Consider the following 20,432-nt stretch of genomic DNA (forward strand, 5'->3'; position numbering starts at 1 on the left):
AGGAACTAGATATTAAAAAAACAGGAAGATGCCATGTCTTCATTTCTTTGTCAGAGACGGATGGGATAGAGCTAAAGGCACACACAAATAGGAGAATAGATTGGGTAGCGATTGGGCCGTGTCAAAGTAAAAAGTCGAGTGAAGAAGCGAATTGAAAATGACGTAAACTGACGTTAATTAGACTGGAAAACGGGGCAAAAGCCGGAAACAAAAAGGGCGGTGGCAAGTTGAGTGATTTGTTTCAGCTAAATAAGCTCACCAATATACTGGGGAAAAATGCTTCTTTTGGAATGAGCGATTCTTGTGTGGTTTGGGGCTGACTGATTGGGTCGGGTCGTCTCACATGCTCCACCCTTCAATTTTTCTAAATTTTATTTGATAAAGAACCCTATATCTTTGGATTGTGGGTGGTCTTCCCCCGTATACGGGTCGATTATAGCGCAGCAAACCACGGAAGACGAAAAAAAAATGGAGGAAATGTACGGCATTTCCCTCCAGTTTAATTCTATGACGCAATGCACGCTATTTCTCAGTCACAGAATAATGGAGTAGGTGATAGGAACGAGGCATATCATCCCCCTTTTTTTTTTTTCCATTTTCCAAAGGCTTTCTTGCTATTGTTGTATTCTACAGTCTCGATTGAACCGTTATCTGTTGTTGTTGCCGCGTTCCCACCGTTAGAAATCAACCCCACCCTTTTAGTTTTTTTGGAAAGAAAAACCGCAGAAAACAACACACACAGCCGCTGGTGAAACAAAAGGTAAAATTCATTTTCAAAGTTTCTCTTCTCGAAGTACACAGTCTCAATCTAGCGTTGCTCCTTTATTCTTTTCCAACCTAAGATCTTCGACTGCAGTGGAGCAAATAACACAATGGCTAATTGTATAGTTTTCCACCGAGCCAACAACTTGGCTTGCTTAGGGACAATGAAAACACGTCCGCCGTCTGCTATTATAAGTCAACGTCTAATAAAGAGGAAAGAACAATACTGGCCAAAAGGGCCAATGATGGCGTTTCCTGGGGAATCCAAGAGAAAACCACACACACACACACAAAATTAAACGAAGACTGTCTGATAAAGATCGTTGAGTATAAGTCGAAAACAAAAAATAGTAGACTGAGCATTGCTGCCGTAATCTGTCTCTTTGGCGATTCATGTTAGACTTTGGGACACGTGACGGGGCAGGATTTACCCTTCCAGTCATCCGGAAAGAGCAGTGGGTTGACGGAATGATGGATACAATTTGAATATTGATCAAGCTCAAAATAGGCCGGCCAAAAGGTTCCATCTTCTCTTTTTTTTTTTGTCCCCAGCTTCATTGTCTCCCCATTTCCCTCCTCCGCAAGGGGGCATTCCGTACGACTATCAGCTGAGAAAACAGATGACGAATCGGCCCCCCACTTCTTCACCATTAATACATATAAACAAACATGAGAAGAACAGTCAAATAAAGGGGCGTAGATGAAGGGAGAGCAACGGGAGCTTTGTGTGACACTCGGATTAGATAGCAAGAGCTACCAAGTATACACTAACGTACGAGATGTATGTACAACTAGAAAAGAAAAAGGAAATGCCGGAACGAGAAAAGCGGACGTGATGGCGAAATGTGACTCTATGCAAATAAGGGTGAGAATGACGGCAATCAGCTGAACTAGCAGGTTAATGCGAGTTTGCATGTCTCATCCAAAAAATGCGGGTTTTCCATAGAAAGGCACATCGCTGAAAGAACTGACCACTTGAAAGCCTCCCAACAATCGAGAGAAAAAAAAAAAGGGAAGACAAAATAAAATGTGTCGTGTCAACGAAGTGGAGGCACGTTCTCAGGCTGCGAATCTCCGATATCCCAAACCCTTGTGGTTATCGAGATGGCAGGCAACGGGTAGGCAAGAGGAAAAAAGCATCGTATGGATAGCGATATAGTCTTTTGCTTAACATCTAATAACAGCACACACAACGTCTAAAAGAAGAAGACCGGCTAGATAGGGACGGGAGCAAACAAACTTTTCTTTCCTAGCACAAAAGGGCGCATGTTGTTTCTGTGGCTCGTATAACGTGACGCTGAAACGTGCCCTAAAACTGTAAGTGGAGGAGGAAAAAAAGAAGGCAGTCGAAGGCCGAGTTTGTCCGAGAACAATGAGGACACACGGGGAAACTTGACACCGGCACCCCATCTTCGTTGTGGTTGCCTGCTTTCAGTCGACTCTCTGTGTCGTACCTCTTGCTGAGTGTGTGCAACTATAGTGGAACCACTCAAGAGGACAAACTAAAAAAACAAAATAAAACTAAACCAACAACTTTTGATTTTTCTTATTTTTTTTGGAGGGGGGGTTGTTTTCCTCATGTGTGTTTTATCTGAAATGGTATACAATATCAGCTATTGTCTTTAGTCTCGGTCGAGTTTGCATGGCTCCGCACTGATTCAGATAACTGAAAAAAACAAAACAAAATAGAAAACAAACTCTGATGGCGACACGCTCCCGCAATCCCCAGTTTTCAATGTCTTCAATGACGCTGTTTATGCAGTCGTCTGGTAGTCACGGTTTTTGGCCTCTGCCATAGAAATTGTACACTAGCGCGTCTGCCCTCTCCCTGCGGACTGTGCCGCTTCCCAACGATCCGTGATGTTAGTGAAGAGGTATCTTCCTCGTGGAAGAAGAATTGGAAATGAAAGAGCGGCCATCCATCCGATCCGTTGCGACGCCATACGATGCCGCACCCGCAAAAATAAAAGAACCAAAAAAGACGATGGCCATTCGCTGCCGCTCTAGCGCCTCTCTATTGCGTGTCGTCGGAAAGAAATCCATCTCATCCGTACACGCGTTCCGCTACCCAAAACTGATCTCTTTTCCATTCAAATTCGAGGCGTGAAGGCCGTCAGCAAGGGTTAACGCAGATATGATCTAACGAGCTATCGTATGTTCTCTCCCTTTTGGTGGCCATCACGGTGCTTAACACACGGAGAACATCCGAAGCCGACAAAACAGCTGTTGTCGCTATTGTTTGTTTGCCAAACAGTTTTTCCCGTTTGCTTATCTTGTTTCTCGTTTCCGTCTCAAATTTACAAGCGCTGACAAATCTTTTGACTTTAAATTCGCGACAGACGTCGAGATCTACTTGGAATTCAAATAAATAGAACGCGGATGTCAGTTGCGGTGCGGGATTAGCAGAAGCGATCACTTGCGGACGCGATGCCATCGCCTCATTGGCTCTATACGTTGAAGCAATTCCTTCGTACTCGCACGTTACATAGCGGATGGATATCAAGGTTTGACGCTGCCGCAAAAGAGAACAAACTAACGGAAATGTTAAAATTGGGACCGCATTCCAGGCAGAATGCAATTACGGAACGGGGGGCACTGTGGTGTCATAAACCACCGAATTCAGTGAGAAAATAACTTGACGTATTACGCAATCCACTCATCTGGTGAGATGGATCAATAATTTGTCAGGAAACAAAAAACTAAACAGAAAAAAACAAAACAAGTGGTTAGTATAGCTAATTTAGTTCTACGATGTCAGGGCTGATTAAAGATTCTATTTCTTTTATGATAGACGTATAGTCGTGTATACATACAGTCGTTTTTTTTTTTTGTTTGTTATTTTTCCAGATTAGACGAGGAGATGATTTTTTTTTATAAATAAATTTTTTTTTTTTTATTCCATCTCTGACGTCCATAAAAGTCAGCCGGCGTTGACTGATTCGTTTTCACACACACACGGATCTTCTTATGCGTTACCCGCTCGTCATTATGCGATAGTATATACCGCTATTGAGCGCAAAGGGCACCCCCCTCCCGTCTAGGTCCAACATTTTTTTTTTTTTTTTCTGTTTGTTTTTTTGGCTTCATTCCCCGGAATGTTTTCTTTGGCAGGCCACTGCCAAATAGAAGAGCGACTTTTGCTGGACTCTCTTCCGCACCACTTTGGCTCTCGATGGATCTTCTCCATCTCCCTTTTTTTATTTATTTTGTTTTTTTACTTTTTCTATCTTGTTGTTGTTGTTGTTGTTCTATGTATGCGTTGCATGTATTCCGCGCTGCCTTTCTCCCACGATTCCCTTTTCTGCGCTATACTATTCCTCTCTCTCTCATCTCGCTTCGCTTGATTCGGGATACGTATTAAGACGGAGGGAGGAAACAAGAAACAAAACAAAACAAAAAATACCTATCGGAGGCAACCAGCCCTTGAATGATAACCTAGTAGATATATACAGTTGGCTTCGCAGAACCTGATTAATGGACAACAGCAATAACAGCGATCCAACGGAAGAGACACAGGCGATGGAAGACAGGAATATAAACCCGCCCCTTCTAACAAGAAAAAAAAACAAGGAACTAGCTACAACAGAAAACAAAGTAAACAACAAATAGAGAAGCCCAGGGGTTGTACTACGATGTGAACATAAATGTTAGAAAGAAGAAAGAAAAATGAAAGGGGGGAAATCGGATAGGCCCTTTGTGTTACGGCGATAATGACGACCAACTGATGCGATGATCGTTACAGCCTTTTAAAAAAAAAAAAACGTGAGGGCAAAGGAATTGAAAAGAAAACGATTGAACCGGCGGGACGGATGAACAAGTGAAGCGGAAGAAGAATTACAAAAAAAAAAAAATAATAAAAAATGAAAAAAGAAAATACCTGGGCGGCGGCTCGTAAGCACGCTGGCGTGTCACAGACTTTAGGTGCCTCTTGTGCCGCAGTGCGAGGCCATAAGGCGGCCAGAACAACGATAATAACGAGTAGGATCAGGATGAACACCAAAAGAAGGCCTAGAATCAAGAGTCCGCGTGAAGTCACGCCTAAAAGACCTCCGGCCTTTTGAACCTGTTACAAAAGAAAACATTTTTTATATTTTTTTAGTCAACCCATTTTCATAGAACGAATGAGATCAAGTGGAAACAGTAAGGAAAAAGAGAATGAGACACAATATCAGTTTCAACGGCTGCTTAAATATATATGAAGTCAGAAGTAAATGAAGACAAGGGGGCTCCCACACACATCAATTCTTTTTGCTTCCAGTCGTTCCTTCGATTACCGTGAACGCCCCAAGTAAAAAATAAAAAAACTGGACGAAGAAAAAAAAAAAAAAAGAAAAAAGGGATGCGATATAAATACAGTACGTCTAGGCGAAGGCAAAAGAAGTCGACGGAGGAAGTTCTTAGAAAGGCAAGGCATCACATTATCGATTGTTACGGAGAGCGAGAAGATCTTTGGCTGTAAGGATGGCTTCATTAACAAGAGATGAGCGATCTTTGCCCCTCTTCTCTTATTCGGCCTCTGACTTGGTATCTCTTTCTCTCCGATTCGTGTTTTATTTACACAGATATAAGAACAACGGGAAGAAAAAAAAAAAAACGAAAGAAAAAGACAGACAGCAAAGACAGAAGAAAAGGGAGTCGTCGATCGCACTGGAGTGACAAATAACTGGACCGGAGGCTAATTGCGAATGACGGAAACGAGCTTTTCAGCCAACCAGCAAAGACTCTGCTTTCTTGTGGCCAGGCGGGAACACACAACATACACTGACACACACTTGAAAAACAAAATAAATAAATAAATAAGAAAACAAGTCAAAGAACAAACAAAAAACGGATATAAGAATACGATCAAAACGGAACTTAGATAGGGAAGAAAAAGAAAGAAAAATAAAGGAGAATGGGCCAGTGCTCTTTCGATGTCAATCGATACGTGTGTCCTACCATAGAATACACACACAGAGTACATGCTATATATAAACACAGTGCGCTGTGCAGGGGCGGATGGCAGATATATATATACTTGGTACGAGTCAATAGAGTACATGTCAGGCTATGCTTGGGACTTTGGTCCTTCTTATACATTCTGACCTGGCGGCTCCCGACAGCTCGACACGCGGCAACGAGGATTAGATGCCGTAATTTACTTGGAAGACGCGGTATATCAGAACAGGAGGTGAGGGGGGGGGGGGACCCCAGCGTAGGCATGGGGATCACGTTCTTAATAGGTGGGAGGGCCGGCGCTTGTGTTACATTATTGATGGATCCGACAACATCCGCCGCCCGCTCCAACTGCTGTTGAATAACGCTCACAACCCCCCCGGACAACCGAACACACACGCACATTCACTCGCGTTACAACTTGCCAACTTAGAATTAAGGCTAACCTATAAAAAAAGCTTATAATAAATGACGCTTGGACTGCTTAATGCACCTATCATTTTTTTTGTTTTTGTTTTTGCTTTTTGCCATCCCCGTCATTTAGTCATTATGTTGTTTCATTGTTTTGTCGTTACATCGGTGGTAAAGAAGAGAATAGAAAAATGTAGGGAAGCAAAAGAACAAACGGGGGTCCCCCCCAAAAAAAAAAGAAAATAAAGGGAAGAAAAGAAAAGAAATTTATTATTCACCTGACGATCCATGAGCGTTTCCCGCATCTTTCCGTGCCGGTCGTCCATGGTGGCGCAAGTCGCACTGTCGTTAGGTTTATTGCGCGAAGTGGGACTGCGAAAACGGCGCTTGGAAGGTGGTGGCGGAGGGGGCGGTCCTCCTCCTCGCTCGGCCAACTCGGCGTCACAGCCGAAGCTCTGGAGCGGTGGATGATGCGCTAGACAAGGTTCCCACTCGGTCCGCATGGCTAACGACTGTTGTAGCTGCTCTTCGGCGCCGTTCTCCTTGTAATGTTGGATCGGCAAATCCATCCAGCTTCCGCTCTCTAACCGGAGCGGGATTCCTTAATCGGGTTTTATGGGAAGGCCCGTAGGTTTAACACGACCAACACAAACCAACAGAGGCCTGTCTTCTGTGTGTGAAGTAAAATGAGAACCAGCAACACACACAAAAAAAAGGGCGACAAAGTCGAATGCGTCCGACTAGTCGACGACGGCTTGTCCGTTGGATTGTGCGGTTGAATGTTGAAAACGACAGCCAGCAGAAGGGACGAATGAGCAGTCAGCACTGACAACTGGCTACCATGTCGCACGCCGAAACCAAGTCAACTGTGGCAGCCGTAAAACAAAACACAAAAAAGAAAAAGAAAAAAAAAAAAGGGCAGAAAATAAAGAAGATGTCAGTAACATTGTGCTATAGGACACGCGTGCACCAAAACCACACATACGCTCATCACCCATATGGAACGCTTTACTACTCTGCTACAACACTAGATATATAGACCGAGATATACACACACACGGACTAACAGAGAGACAGGGCAACATGGCACACCCACGAGACCCTTTAAAAAAAAAAAAAGGATAACTATCGATTTTTTGAACAGTTTTTTTTTTTTTCTTCTTATTTCTAAGGAATAGTTTGCCTGGTCTCGTTTCATTTTATTCCTTTATCTTGCTCGTGATTCGAAGCCGAGTCCACCGACAGAATGGACGGCATAGCGAGATGCATGCGACAGTTTGTTTTGTTCGAGATCGAGCCAAAAGAAAAAAAAAGAACGAAATAGAGACAGTGATGGCCGAACGAAGAACGTGAACACGCATTTTTGTCCCCCCCTCCTCTCTTTCCACTTACAATTTCATTCGCGACGTGTACAGGGACTGACAAGAGACACGAATTTTTATACGGGGAAACCAAATGGGGAAAAAAAAACAGACAGTTGGGCACGGAGCTCTCACGAAATCACGAAAGAACAATGAGGAAAAAAAAAACAGGTCACCAACTTTGACTTACAGATTCTTCATCCGTCTAACCTATTCGATGTCTAACGCACAAAAAAAAAATGGTCTCCTAACCGAAAGGACAGTGATGGACTGCAGAGGTGGGCATTGACACTATAGGCTTCTCCTTAATATGCACGACTCATTCACGCTCAGTTTCGTTCTCTTCCTTCCCTGTTCCATAGCCTTAGCCTATCTAAAACCAAACCCACGGCCTCATTGTGATTCGTTGAAGGAGACGATCAAATTGGATGGAGTGTCTTTTGTGCCTGTTTGCTTGTGATGTGCTCATGATTTGTGACAACCGAATGAAGAAGGTATTAGAGCCGCGGACAAGCACGAAAGAAAAAAAAAAATGGAATGCACGTGCGGATTTTTATGTTTTCTCGAACTTCGTTTCGTGCTAGGACATTGTCTTTATAGCGAGGACACGTAAAGAACTATAAAAAAAAACTAGCCGGACGTGACGATGTGAAATGTTAAATGTAGTTGAAAAAAAGAAGAAGAGAGAAACTAGAAAGGAAAGAAAAAAAAATACATGTGGCATCTGATTTCGCTTCAACCGACAGTTGATGGAATAAGTGGTGCCGAAATGCTGTTGTATTGACTAAGAATCGAACAAACATTGAGCGCGTAAACCCAACTACAAAAAAAAAAAAAGGGGAGAAAAGAAACACACATTGAAAAAAAAAAAGAGAAAGGAAATGGTTGGAGGGTGTGAAGAAAGCGAATGAACGAATAAAAAAGGACAGACGAAATGGCGCAACATCCAATAATCAGACGGTTGGAGTCGAGAATGAGGTGTCTATCTAAAATGGAGATCATCAAGTCACGGAGCCAGCCCTTTGCTGGACGGACGCTGCACGCCAAGTCAGTCCCGAAATCGACCACTTGGTCGAGTTGGCATTTGTCTCCATGTTTTTCATCCAATGGAATTGGCGGATCGACTCCTACCCTTATATTTTTCTTTTTCTTCCCATCTCTTTTTCTTTTCTTTCATTCTTCTCGTTCTTATTTTTTATTTTGTGTGCGGTTCTCTCTCTCTCTCTCTCTCTGTGTGTGTGTATATATATGTGTGTGTGAAAAGCAATCAATCGCCATGGCTTCCAACAAATAAATCACCCAAGATCCGTTAACGGGAAGTCTGCTAGAGTGAATCCACTGACTTTTCTTTATCGAGTTTTTATTTTTTTTTTTTACTTACTTATATTCGAATTCCGGCCAAGAAATCAGAGCAAAACGTCACACAAGACTTTTTTTCAATTGTAATCTCAAGTAACTTTTGAATGTCGAAATGTGCCCAAACAAATATTTAAAAAAAAAAGAAGAAGAAGAGAGAGGGAGACATCATGAAAAGCGAATGGGTAGAGCTAAAGACGAAGCGAGTTGAACAAATGGCCAAAGTTCATTTAAGCGTGCAACTACGCATTCACCTTATCATTGCTATCCGTTTCGTTTGCTTCTCGTGTTAGCAAAATGCCAATGACGACAGCCAAATAAAAAAAAAACGTATAAATAAATAAATAATCGACAAGAGGAAGAGAGACGGAGAATAAAAAAAAAAAGAAGCAACGATCAAGTTTCTTTTGGGCAGTCAAAGTTTCCACGTCGCATGTTATCTTAGAATTTTTTTGTTGTTGTTTCACTTTAATTGAATGACTAGCGCTTCTTTCTGTTTTTAATCAAGTGGTCAGTTATTATCGGGTGACTCTATCCGAACAGCCTGTGCCAACGTCACTATATAGGCCAAGAAAAACAATTTTTAAAAAAAGTTGCAATAACTTTTAGTTTTTTTTGTTTTTTTATCGCTATCATCTGGAACAGAAACGTCCGGGTAGACAAAACAAGGCTCTGATAAGATCACGTCCCTCTTGAATATTTTTCTCGTTTCGCTTTTGTTTTTCTTTTCCATTTTCTGCAACTGTCCATCGCTTTTGGTCCACACCCATTATTCCTATCTTGCTACATGTCTTGCTCCATGACATTTCCTCCCCAATGCATTTGTTGTAGCTACATTTATTGAACCTTATACCAAATGCCATTATATACCACCATGTATACGCAATCCAACATGAGGGGCGAGGTCAAACTCACTGAAAAAACCTTGGAGCTCGAATAAAACCAAAACAAAAGAAGCCTGAACGAACAGGTACGTTGCGGACAAACAACTTGACGTCGCAACGCAAAATCACGAGTGTTTTAAGGAGAGAAAGAAAGTGTTTACCATGTCTTTTTTTTATTTTCCTATTTTCTTCTTGTTGTTAACCCGTCCACTCTTGGTTTGCTTGTATGCTTCGTTTTAGTTGTCTCCGTATTTTGCTTTCAAAAATTTTATTTTCTTGACTCGTGCCTGCTACATCCGAAAACGACGGGCCGGCGCGTCAAGTGGATCAAAGTGTATACACAGAAAAGCCGCTCTGGCATCACCCAGTGCACCCAGGCACACACACACTACTACACCGGCACCGACACGCCACACGCCACACACACGAACACAGACACATAAGAGGAGGCGGCGCACGTTAACAAGAGCAACTAGATCAGAGAGGAGAAGAGAAATAGTCGCACTCGATTACAAAGCCACGATTTGCGGAAAACACAATTTGCCAACGTTCAAAGGGCCCATTTTTTTTTTCGCGCCTCAAATGTGCACGAGAATCAACACCGATTGCTTTTTTCTCGTTCGTTTTACTTGGCCAATGTGTGTGTGTGTGTTTGACTTTTGCTATCGAGTTGTTTTGTTTGTTTTTTTTCGTCTCTTCTTGTATTCTGTACTTTCGTTTTCTTGTGCTCTTCTTCCTCGTTATACAAATCACACAGAGAGAACGAGAACGTCGGTCGTCACTGCCGTCGTTGGCGTACTGGAACAAATAGCAAAGGAAGGAAGGAAAGAGGGAGCGAATGAAAGAAACAAGTCTGGAAGACGGACAGAAGAGGAATAAAAACGAATTGGGAGGGAAAAAAAAAATAGAAGAGATGGATGACTTGTCTGTGTGTGCCACACTCGAGGACGAGCCAAAAGAGAAAGTGCCGTGGCGTTCGAGGACTCCGCCAGACAGAGAGGAGAAGAGACGAATAACAAGAAGAAAAAGAGACGAAAATCAAACGAGGAAGACGATTGGGGTGGGGAGGGGGCTTCGACGCCCGTCTTTAAAGTGTACGAATAGCAGAACGACCGCAACGAGACTGACAACCGGGCCGCGAGAGTTGCTATCTTTTTAGAGACAACGTGCAAGTCGGAACGCGTCGGCGCTGTGGTCGTGGGGGATGCGCATTTCGCTACTGTGTAAACGACTTGCCACAATGCCCTTCACACACGCACAACGTATCCGCACTGACTTGCTAGTATCCTACACTGGGCACGTTTTTTTATTTTTACTTACTAGTATGGCGCATATCTCTTACGATATTTCAAAACAGAAGGAAAAAAACGAGTTCCTCCGTTGAAAAATAGACAAATTTTTAATCGTAGTTCCCCAATTTCTCGCTAGGCGATGTTGCAACGTTAAGAAAAGAAAAGAAACGCCCGAACGAATAGTTTTGAACGTTGCTGTTGCCCTCAAGACCAATCTGACATCATATAATAACCTGAGGTGTAGTCACACCATCTTAACGTTCATTCCGTTACTTATTGTTCGTGTCATAAAACGAAGACGCTTCACTTGTTTATGCTCCCCTTTTTTTTTTGTGTACTACACGTATACACACACACACACACACACAGAGATAAACTAAAGAACAATTGACTTACCGGAGAAAATGTGAAGAAATCCGCAAAAGAAAGTGTTGAAGTCAAGATCAAGTGGAGAGTGAAGAGAACGCAGATGCAAAGAGTGGGTCTGTACGAAGCACGTTGCTCAAAACGAAAAACAACTCGGGCTCACCTGGTGACGCGAGCGTGCGTGCCGGCAGTGGTCTGGCTGCCAACTTGAGTTGAAAAGCCAGTTCCCTTCCCTCTTCTTCACCCATCCCCCCTTTTTTTCCTTCGTTTTTTTTTTTTCCACCCATCCTTCTGCAACTACCACCGCAGTCCGCCGAAGCTAAGACTTTTCCAAGAGCTAACCCAAAGGCCCCAACCAAAAGGAAAAAAAAAAAGAGCCGGAAAACCGAATAAAATAAGAAACAGAGAAATAGGAATGAACAGAGAAACACAACGATAGTGAAAACGCCAAAGAGCGATGAACTTTCAAATTTTTCTTTTCCAGTCAGCTTCAGTCTTTGCTGGAGTCTTATCTAAAAAGATAAGGAAGCGGTTCGGATTCGAACTCGGAACTCGTTCCAACCGAGCAACCACCGCCACAGGTAAAGAAACGGTGGAATTCACACGCACGGGGGAGGCATGGGGGGGGGATTTCTGATATTCAAACGCTATATTGACAATCCGGTGTACAGTCTATATACACTTGCCTTTCGTCTACCGTAGTTGCCGAAACCTTCCCCCCTCCCAAATAAACACTGGCATGTATAGGGCACACATAATAGTACCTGAAGTTTTCAAAGTTTTGGGCGTTAGCTATAGTTAGAAAATGATTCGATTGATATCAACAAGCGCTTTTTGAGAACGAAGTTGTGTATCCGTTACTGTCACCATATCATTCCTGAGTAAAAAGACAGACAATCCTTTTGTTCTTTTCCAACTACTCGATCAGCCCAAATAAGACAAATAAAAGGCCAAAAGAAATAAAACGGCAGGATTCGTTTAACGACCAATCAACTTGTTGTTGTTGATGGCAGATTGAGAGGGGAATGCATTCCTACAAGCTCACGGATTGGGTTCAAGACCCGTTGTAAACAAGGAAGCTGCTGCTCTCAGACCCTCTGTCTAATGTTTATACAGTAATAAGACAAGCCAAGTATTTGTCCATTAGTCGTCCAGTCTGTTGGTCGTGTTAACTGTTAGGTGTATCGTTAAGAACAGACTTTAGAATAGAATCCAATTTGACCCGAGAACCGTGTATACAGCCCAATCAAGCAATCAGCGAAATTTGTTGAAATCGATTTGAGATCAAAGAACGGTGAGAAGACGGAGGCTTACATTAGCTCACAAAGTCAAAAAGATTTTAATAAAAGAAATGATTATCTTTTTTTAACGGGGGAGATGAAGAAAAAAGAAGGAGTAAAGGAGATGCGCTTTTCTCCTTGATGGCGTGAAGACTGTCCGACTGCGTGCGCAACGGTGTGCGTGCTGCGCCGTGGTAACGTGATTTGAAACCATCGCAGCCGCATACGATTGCTTGTGACGCTGACAGCCGATATTTTGGACGGACTGAAGAGACCAAGAGAAATGCCTCTTTTTTGTTATCGCTTTTTCGTTACGACGTACAGCTTCTATCACAAGAGGCCAAGGGAGGGAAGCTATTGTATAATTTACCATTGTTGTCCAACTCCTTTTCACTCATCGTGTCTCGTTGTCAGTGCCGCTCTATTTTTCCGTCGTCCCGTTCACCCCCTTCTCTTTTCGTCTCGTTCTCTTACCATTTCACCGGAGGGAGGATTGTTCTGTTCGGAAACCTTTCCGGACGATCCCTCAACACAAAGGATTGCAATTTAGATGGAAACTGTAAAACGCAATCGCAAATGGCCTTTTCTAATCAGATCCGTCGACTATAGGCTCTTTGCAATATGACCCGCAGGCTTATTTCACGCCATAGAACACAAACGATATCGTGCTATGTGGGGGGGGGACGCGCAAGTTCGTTCTATGAGGTTAGCAGCTACGTATATATATGGTACAATACGTTTGGCATTTTACGACTATACATGCGCACGGCAAAATCAGCTTAATGGACATTACCTTATCTTATCTGCTTAGCTAGCTTATTTAGACTACTCTTCTATTTGGACCCGTCACATTCACAATTGCGTCTTTACAGCACTTGCTTTCTTCCAATCGACAATACTGAAGAGCGACCGAAGGCCTCGGGGCGTGCAAAAAGCTTGGAAACCAAACAATGAAAAGGTTTCCTTTTTTATTACTTTTATTCAGTACGATATTCACGTATATAGCTATATAAAGAGTAGCAAACCAGCAGTGAATGTAAGGCTACCTTGGTATGTAATGCAAGGTAAGGCGTAGATAAGACGAATAGGCCTTCCAATGTCTTCCCATTTGGCTGACGTCAGCCTCTTCAGAATTGAGTGTGATGCACCGATGGTGGTCCACGGTCCATCCGACTTGAGAATAACAATGAGGATGGTCAAGTGTGTCACTTGCTTATTCTCCAACAGCCCTGCCTTCGCCCCGATCTCAGCTTCGGACCCGGTCAATATATAAAACTCTTCTTATTCGGCCCCATTATTTTGTTCCCGCAACTCTCAGTTTTCTTTTTCCATCTGGGTGAAAGTGAACAAATCCTACACCAGTTTGCTTTATTTTATTTTATTTTTTTTAAATTTGTGATGCGTATACTTTACAGCATTAACATGGTTTCGCTAGCTATATAGTCTATACAATGTTTTATTTCTATCCGAACGGATGATGCAATCAGGGCGCGATAAATACATTTTTTCCCTTCCGGTGTTAACTACATACTTTTGTTTTCATCGGTTGGCTATTTATTCATTGCCATTTGTAGAGTTATTGATGATTGAAAATATGGATAGTGTTAGTAATAGACAAGTGTGCGACGATGTACGCTGATGATGATTCAAGAAAATCTTGGATTAATATTAACGAATGCGGTTTGGAGGATCGCGATAATGAATAATGCTAATCTATGGGGTTGCGAATATGAAAAAAAAGTCAATCAACTTATTGGTGAAATCTTTATGATGCCTTTTGTCACGAGAAAAGTCCACTGGACCACCCTTTACTCGAGTATCCCTGAGGTCGGTCAGGCACACAATGAATCAATAAACATGAATATTGGGTTTGGCGACTGTGACAATCCGTAAATATACTGTTTATATATTTTTTAATGGATTACTACGTTAGCAGCAATATTTTCTTTATCCGCTTTTTGTCTCCTCTTACATTCATTAATTTTAAGCAATTTTACTAATACAACATATCCTTGTTCTATAATAGTTCTGGCAGAACTGTACGCGGTTGGTTCTAGAAAAACCCGGTTCGTGATCGGAGATAGTGACCCTGTCACTTCAAATTAAAGAAAAGAATATTTATAGACATATTGATTGACATTTTTTGTTTTGAAGAAAGAAAACAGAAAGACAAAAGGGTTAAGGAAAACAAAAGACGGATAAGGGAGAACTGTATACGACTCAGACGGCAACGATTGTACAACAATTGACTAACCGTAGGGAACGCCTCTAGAACACTGGAACTATTTAGAGGCATGTCAGAATATGCCAGTCGATTTACTTGGAAGGGAATTGCCGATACGAGGGGTGCAGATGGAATTACAATGTCCCATTATGTACAGGTGTGGGCTCTCTGGTGTCACACAGTAAATACACGTACACATTTTCCCCCCTTTAAATAAAAATAGAAGGTCGAAAAAAAAACCGAGACATTGCCGACAATTTCACTATCGCTAACTTGTTTTTAACTGAAAGCTAGAGGAGGCTGGAGGCAGCTGCGCATCTTTTCCTACACACACACTGAAGTAAACTATATCGTTACTCCGTGAAAGCCTTATAAATCATCGTTATGGTGACAGCCAGCCGGATAGCGGAATTCCGTTGCGTTCTTAAAGAAGATCTATATGTACAGTCGGTACATACACGCATAGTCCTACGGTAGTGTGACATGAATGAGGCGAAAAGAGGAGTGAAGGGAAGGCAGTGAGTAAAGCGGGACGAACGAGAGTACGCGCTTTTGCTGCCAGCGTCACACGACAATATCAACGTCTAAATCGTCAGCTATACATATCAGTCATCGTCGTTGAAAGAGACGGCCAGCATGTACATCGCGCATTCGTGGGACACAACAGGGGTTATCTCTTGCACATATACTACTACCTGGGCAGTACCAGGAATCGCTCTCTGTGCAGTGATGCAGCACTGTTATCCAATAGCGAAATCGTAGATCTTTTATGTTGCATGTCGTGCTGATTCTATTAAATACAGCATACGAAAAGGCTTATCAGTAAGCACGTTATCAATTGTCTTTATGTTTTATGTGTAAACAAGATTTACAGAAACCAATTTTAATTAGATTAGACCGGTTAGTTTTCGTGCTGCTAAAATTCGTTACGGACAACAATATGACGCGTTTCTATTCGGTAATTGCTCGCTTAACGATGCAATTTCCTGTGCGCAAATTAAGGTTGCCCCTCTGTTATTGCGATTGCATGTTTTGACTCGTGATTTGAATAATCATCACGAGATTGCAACAGGAAAAGCGAATTTTGCGATTAAATCTCTTGAACTATTGAATTATTATTTTTTATCGTCATTCCTTAGAATGCGCAAAACAAGAGAGAAAGTTCACAAACGAGTCACAACATTTTAATTAAATAATATTTAACAAAATACTTTTTAAAATTCGCGCCAGTAAAATTGTATCCCATTTTGCAAGGATTTTGGAATACCCACACAGACGACTGACGTTCTGATGACGAATTTGCATTTCTTACTCTTTTGCCCTGTCTCGTAACTCGTTGCATCGGAACATTATTGGCGCTACTGCATATATGTCAGGAGCGTTTGGGATGCAGGAAACCAAGACTAAAAAAACAACAGCACCAAGATGAGTCATGTCGATCGGGATTTACTTCTCTAGCTGGCATACCTCATCCTTTAGCACAACTTCTACAATCAAAAGTGTGCAGTGACTTTACTTGCATATAGGAAGGCTCTTAGCACAATCCTGTTACCAGTATGTCCATCTCACTTGAACTCGATGGATCCAATTAAGTGACATTTCCTGCTTTTAACTCGCGATACCTAAACCTGTCCGCATAAATGCCATAGTTTGACAGATCGGCAAAGTGGACCTGAGTGCTCGCAAAAGGCTCTTCTTTGTCGCCATTTACATGCGACTTTGTAATCTTTTCCCGTCATGAAATGTGAGCGAAAACATTATTACAACTCTTCACAGTTAACATTGCAGTTTTCCTTACGGTATAACATTGACAGAGTTACGGAACAAAGTCGCCTGTCTGTCAGGCGCCATCCTGTCCCTCTACGCAACGTTACGGACACACAAAATGTTCCATTTTCTCGCTGTTTCTTAAGAGGAACGACAATATTAGAGCAGCTGCTCTGAGCGCATATATATACACATTATCTGCGCAAGGACGCTGTAAGTCTTCCCCTTTTTTTTTGCGTTTAGATCCGGAGCAAGGATGGTAGGACGAGCCCTATATATGAGCCGGAGAGCTTGCTGGATCTCACTGGCTGGAAAGCAGAAGGGACGTGTTTGGCATTTGACGAGATCCGTTGCCGTGTTACAAGCTCACAAGCTGCATGCCCTAGGAAAAAAAATCCCCTTGAGCCTGCTGTCTTGACCGGGGATTGTATCGGGTATCATTACTTTTCCCCATTCCCTGTTTCCGCGTTTTATACACTATACCTACTCCCACACTCAGTTGTCCCTTTAGTTTTTTTTTTTTTTTGCCTTTGTATAGCCAGCCATTCTTTGATCATGCCCTGCGCACAGCCTGCTAATAAAATTGTATACTACTACCATATTTTCGATATATATATTTCCCAGTTCATCTGTAAGGATGTCTTATTATTTCCGAGTGACAGAATCTAAAAATTTCAAGATACTCTGTGCGCCATACCACCGAAATCAACGGATGATTTTCAAAAGCCGGAACTTGGCTTTTACCAAGGAGCTCTGAAATGAATAATATAGTTTAGCGAGCTAGGCCTAATTTAATTTTAGAATTTCTTTACTTGAGTCCCGTCTTTTGTCGACTCATACCCGAAACCTGTTTAATAAATCAAAGTGGGATTGATGGATAAGCTTAATTACCGTCACGTCACGTCCCACTGGGTGAAAGGAGGCCACTATCAAAGACCTCATAACTCGTAAAATGACAGGAAAAAAAAATAATAAATAAATAAATAAACAAACAAACAAAAACATCGTGTTGTCGATTTACCATGCAAAGCAAAAGTATAATGAGTAGAAAGTTCCTGGGAGTCGCATAACCAATCCTATTGCAATTAGCGTAATTTGGGTGAAATTAGTAATGTATCGGGTTTCGTTTTCAAGAGAGAGCTTGTGTTTTGCACGCTATGAGAAGTTCGCTGTTGAAATGTAGAGTCGTTCCAAAGTCTGCGCCATCCATCTACAAGATGAAAAGAATATCAATTCATTTGAAACAGAATTGGCCGGGCACGTTTGCATACAGTCACAATGTAAGCACGTGTCGCGTGCTGCGACATAATATTCAATTCACTTGAACGGTTGCGTCTCTGCATACATTTCAAAACTCTACATCCCAAATGCAAAAGCAATGCGTGTTTTTACTTCTCTTAAAAGCTTTCAAAAATGATTTGCGGGTTTGGGGCGAAGACGCGCTTCGGCAGAGAAAGCAAAGAGGAATCAACGCCATCAAAGCTGGACGATGCAACATCAACGAATAACCATCTCCTGATCTACATAGGAGATGGACGCGGATAGTCCCCTTCGCATACATGTCTCCTTCCATCGTTCCTTCATCCGCCAGCCCACGCTTGACCAGGAAAATCCCTCCAAAAAAAAAACGGAAAGAACGACGACTCAAAGCATCGGTTCATTTATTCCATTTGCCAAACCCTGGAGGCCCCGAATAGCGAGCCTTTTTTTTTTAAGATCTTTTCTTGGAGTAGAGATTGTCATACTTTTACTTTAGATTAACTACCGCTCGTATAAAAAGACTATACACGTACTGACGCCATGACGACAAGCAGCCTCGCATTCGAATAGACTTCTTGGATCAAATCCTATATTCCTCTTGCCACAATTTCCCTCCTTTTTAATATTTAGTGGCCGAGAGTTGTGATGAAAAAGTATCGAATGAATGACGGGCGACAGAGACGTTCCCTATAGTTCTTTTTGCTTGCTCTTCAACGACATCGTTTCGGTCGCGTCGTCGTCATAGATCTTTTATTACTATTATTGCATCGACACGAGATTTTTTTCTTTTGCTTCTCATTCTTTCGCTTTAGTGATCTCATACTTGCACCCTCCACTTCGCAGTGCTCTCGACATGGCTCAGCACTTCTTTTTTATTCAAATCAATCCGGTTGCGAATCTATAACATTATGGCTTTTTGCCAAGACAGCGTCTCTCTTTCCCACTTTCACCCTCACGCGACGTTCTCGAATCAATCTCGGTTAAAAGTGTCCACCGACGGTTCATTGGCTTGAAATTTGCATCGGTTGCAAATAACAAAAGAGACCACGTTAGAGTGAACGCGTGAACTCATCAAGCCAGCTCCTGGAGAGGGCCACCTATTGAAATAAATCTCGACAGCATGCTAGAGCATTGTTGTTGTCGAACAAATCACGCCTTGTATGTAAGAGCTTGAAAGCGCCGTGAACATCGAGCAAAGCAAAAAATAAATAAAAAATAAAAAAAAATGTGTGGCAAATGGGCGATAAAATTTCTGTCTAGCCAAGTCATGCACATTTATTATTAGCACAATATTGTGCTCCGGATGACTCATATATTTTTCTTAAAAAGCCGCACCTCACTACAAGCGATATGAAGTCGTGCAGAATTCACCTTTTTATCGAAAGAGGCGTCGAGGTATTGATTTTTGATTGATTCTGATCGATCATCGTCCACCGTTCCATTCGGTCGGCAGTTCTTTTCGCCTTCATGTGGTCGATCGATTAATAGGGAGTGAATCGATCTTACACACCAAGGTTTTCTGCATGTTGAGGCTGCCGAGCTACTAAAGCAAGTCAAGGGACTCGTCAACCAACGGTTTCATTCACAGGCTTTCTCTTTGATCCCTTTTTGTGTTTGGTAGACGTTCGTATTGCAGGCGGTCGACCTTTCCCTTTAAGCTCCCGCTGCTGGTGCTTTTGTCCTTTTACTGCATTTCATTGTATACACAACCAAGGCGAGGGGACATCAACTTCACGCAGTAGATCAAGTCGACTCTTAGAATATCAATTCCATATTTACCACGACTGTCAGCAAGCCCGCACTGCCCCTCAAGCACGTCATCCTATCCTGTTCGCTGTTTCAGAACCCCATGTGACGAAGGCTCTGATCTGCCTCTTGAAGGCAACATACAAACACATAGGCACACACACGGAAAAACAGGAGATTAAAGATTTTTTTCTTTCTTTCTTCCTATGTTTTGTAGGCTCGCTGTTCGCCTGGTGGTGAAGAGAAATCCTGACGACATCTTCGATCTTCGAAGAAAGATCAGACTGTCACTTTGACTTCTGCCAACCTCGTTAAATAGCTTCGTTGCCTCACTCACTAAAAGCTCAACGTTCTCAGTTTCTCACTCCGCTTCGGCTTCAGTTTATATCCCATCACTATAGCCCGGTAACAAAAACCGGTACAATAATATACAACCCTTATTTTATTTTATTTACTATATTTTGGGCGATTGGGCGACACATTTTTTTACCATCAAGTTTTACAAAGTGTCACTATCATCTCGAGATCTTTCCAAACATTTCGTTCTAGTTGAAGAGAAACCGACCGAAATAGCGTATACAGGGGATAATGACTCTAACACGTTGAGCAGTAAATCCACGGCCAGTGTTTTCCTGTAGAGTATATTAACGGGAGCTGAACATGGTTTTAGAAAATGGTGAATCGGATGTAGAGCTTCGAGTCCATAAGACCGTAATCCCTAGCGGACAATTTCAAACCCAACTGAGGATTAGACGACCTGGTGGAATTATGTGTGTTTAGTGACTTGG

The 20,432-nt window shown here is 42.3% G+C and overlaps 1 protein-coding gene across 6 annotated transcripts in view; it reads right to left on the minus strand.

Moving 5' to 3' along the window:
• Nucleotides 1–11,603, minus strand: part of LOC116928460 (endothelin-converting enzyme 2) — a 25,928-nt gene extending 14,325 nt beyond the window's left edge. Inside the window, exons 1-4 of one of the 6 annotated variants that reach the window (XM_045177808.1) lie at nt 11,398–11,603; nt 9,871–10,181; nt 6,387–6,974; nt 4,640–4,825 (exon numbers count right to left, since the gene is read on the minus strand). In XM_045177808.1, coding sequence (XP_045033743.1) covers nt 4,640–4,825; nt 6,387–6,677 — 477 coding nt within the window. In that variant the 5' untranslated portion in view covers nt 6,678–6,974; nt 9,871–10,181; nt 11,398–11,603. Of the gene's footprint in view, nt 1–4,639; nt 4,826–6,386; nt 6,975–9,870; nt 10,907–11,397 lie in introns of those variants that run through there. The other 5 variants (XM_045177807.1, XM_045177806.1, XM_045177809.1 and 2 more) reach the window with 5 other exon arrangements.
• Between the last annotated feature and the right edge of the window lie 8,829 nt (nt 11,604–20,432).

The sequence above is a fragment of the Daphnia magna genome, linkage group LG8 (assembly GCF_020631705.1).
Source record: "Daphnia magna isolate NIES linkage group LG8, ASM2063170v1.1, whole genome shotgun sequence".
NCBI classification, from domain to species: Eukaryota; Metazoa; Arthropoda; class Branchiopoda; order Diplostraca; family Daphniidae; genus Daphnia; species Daphnia magna.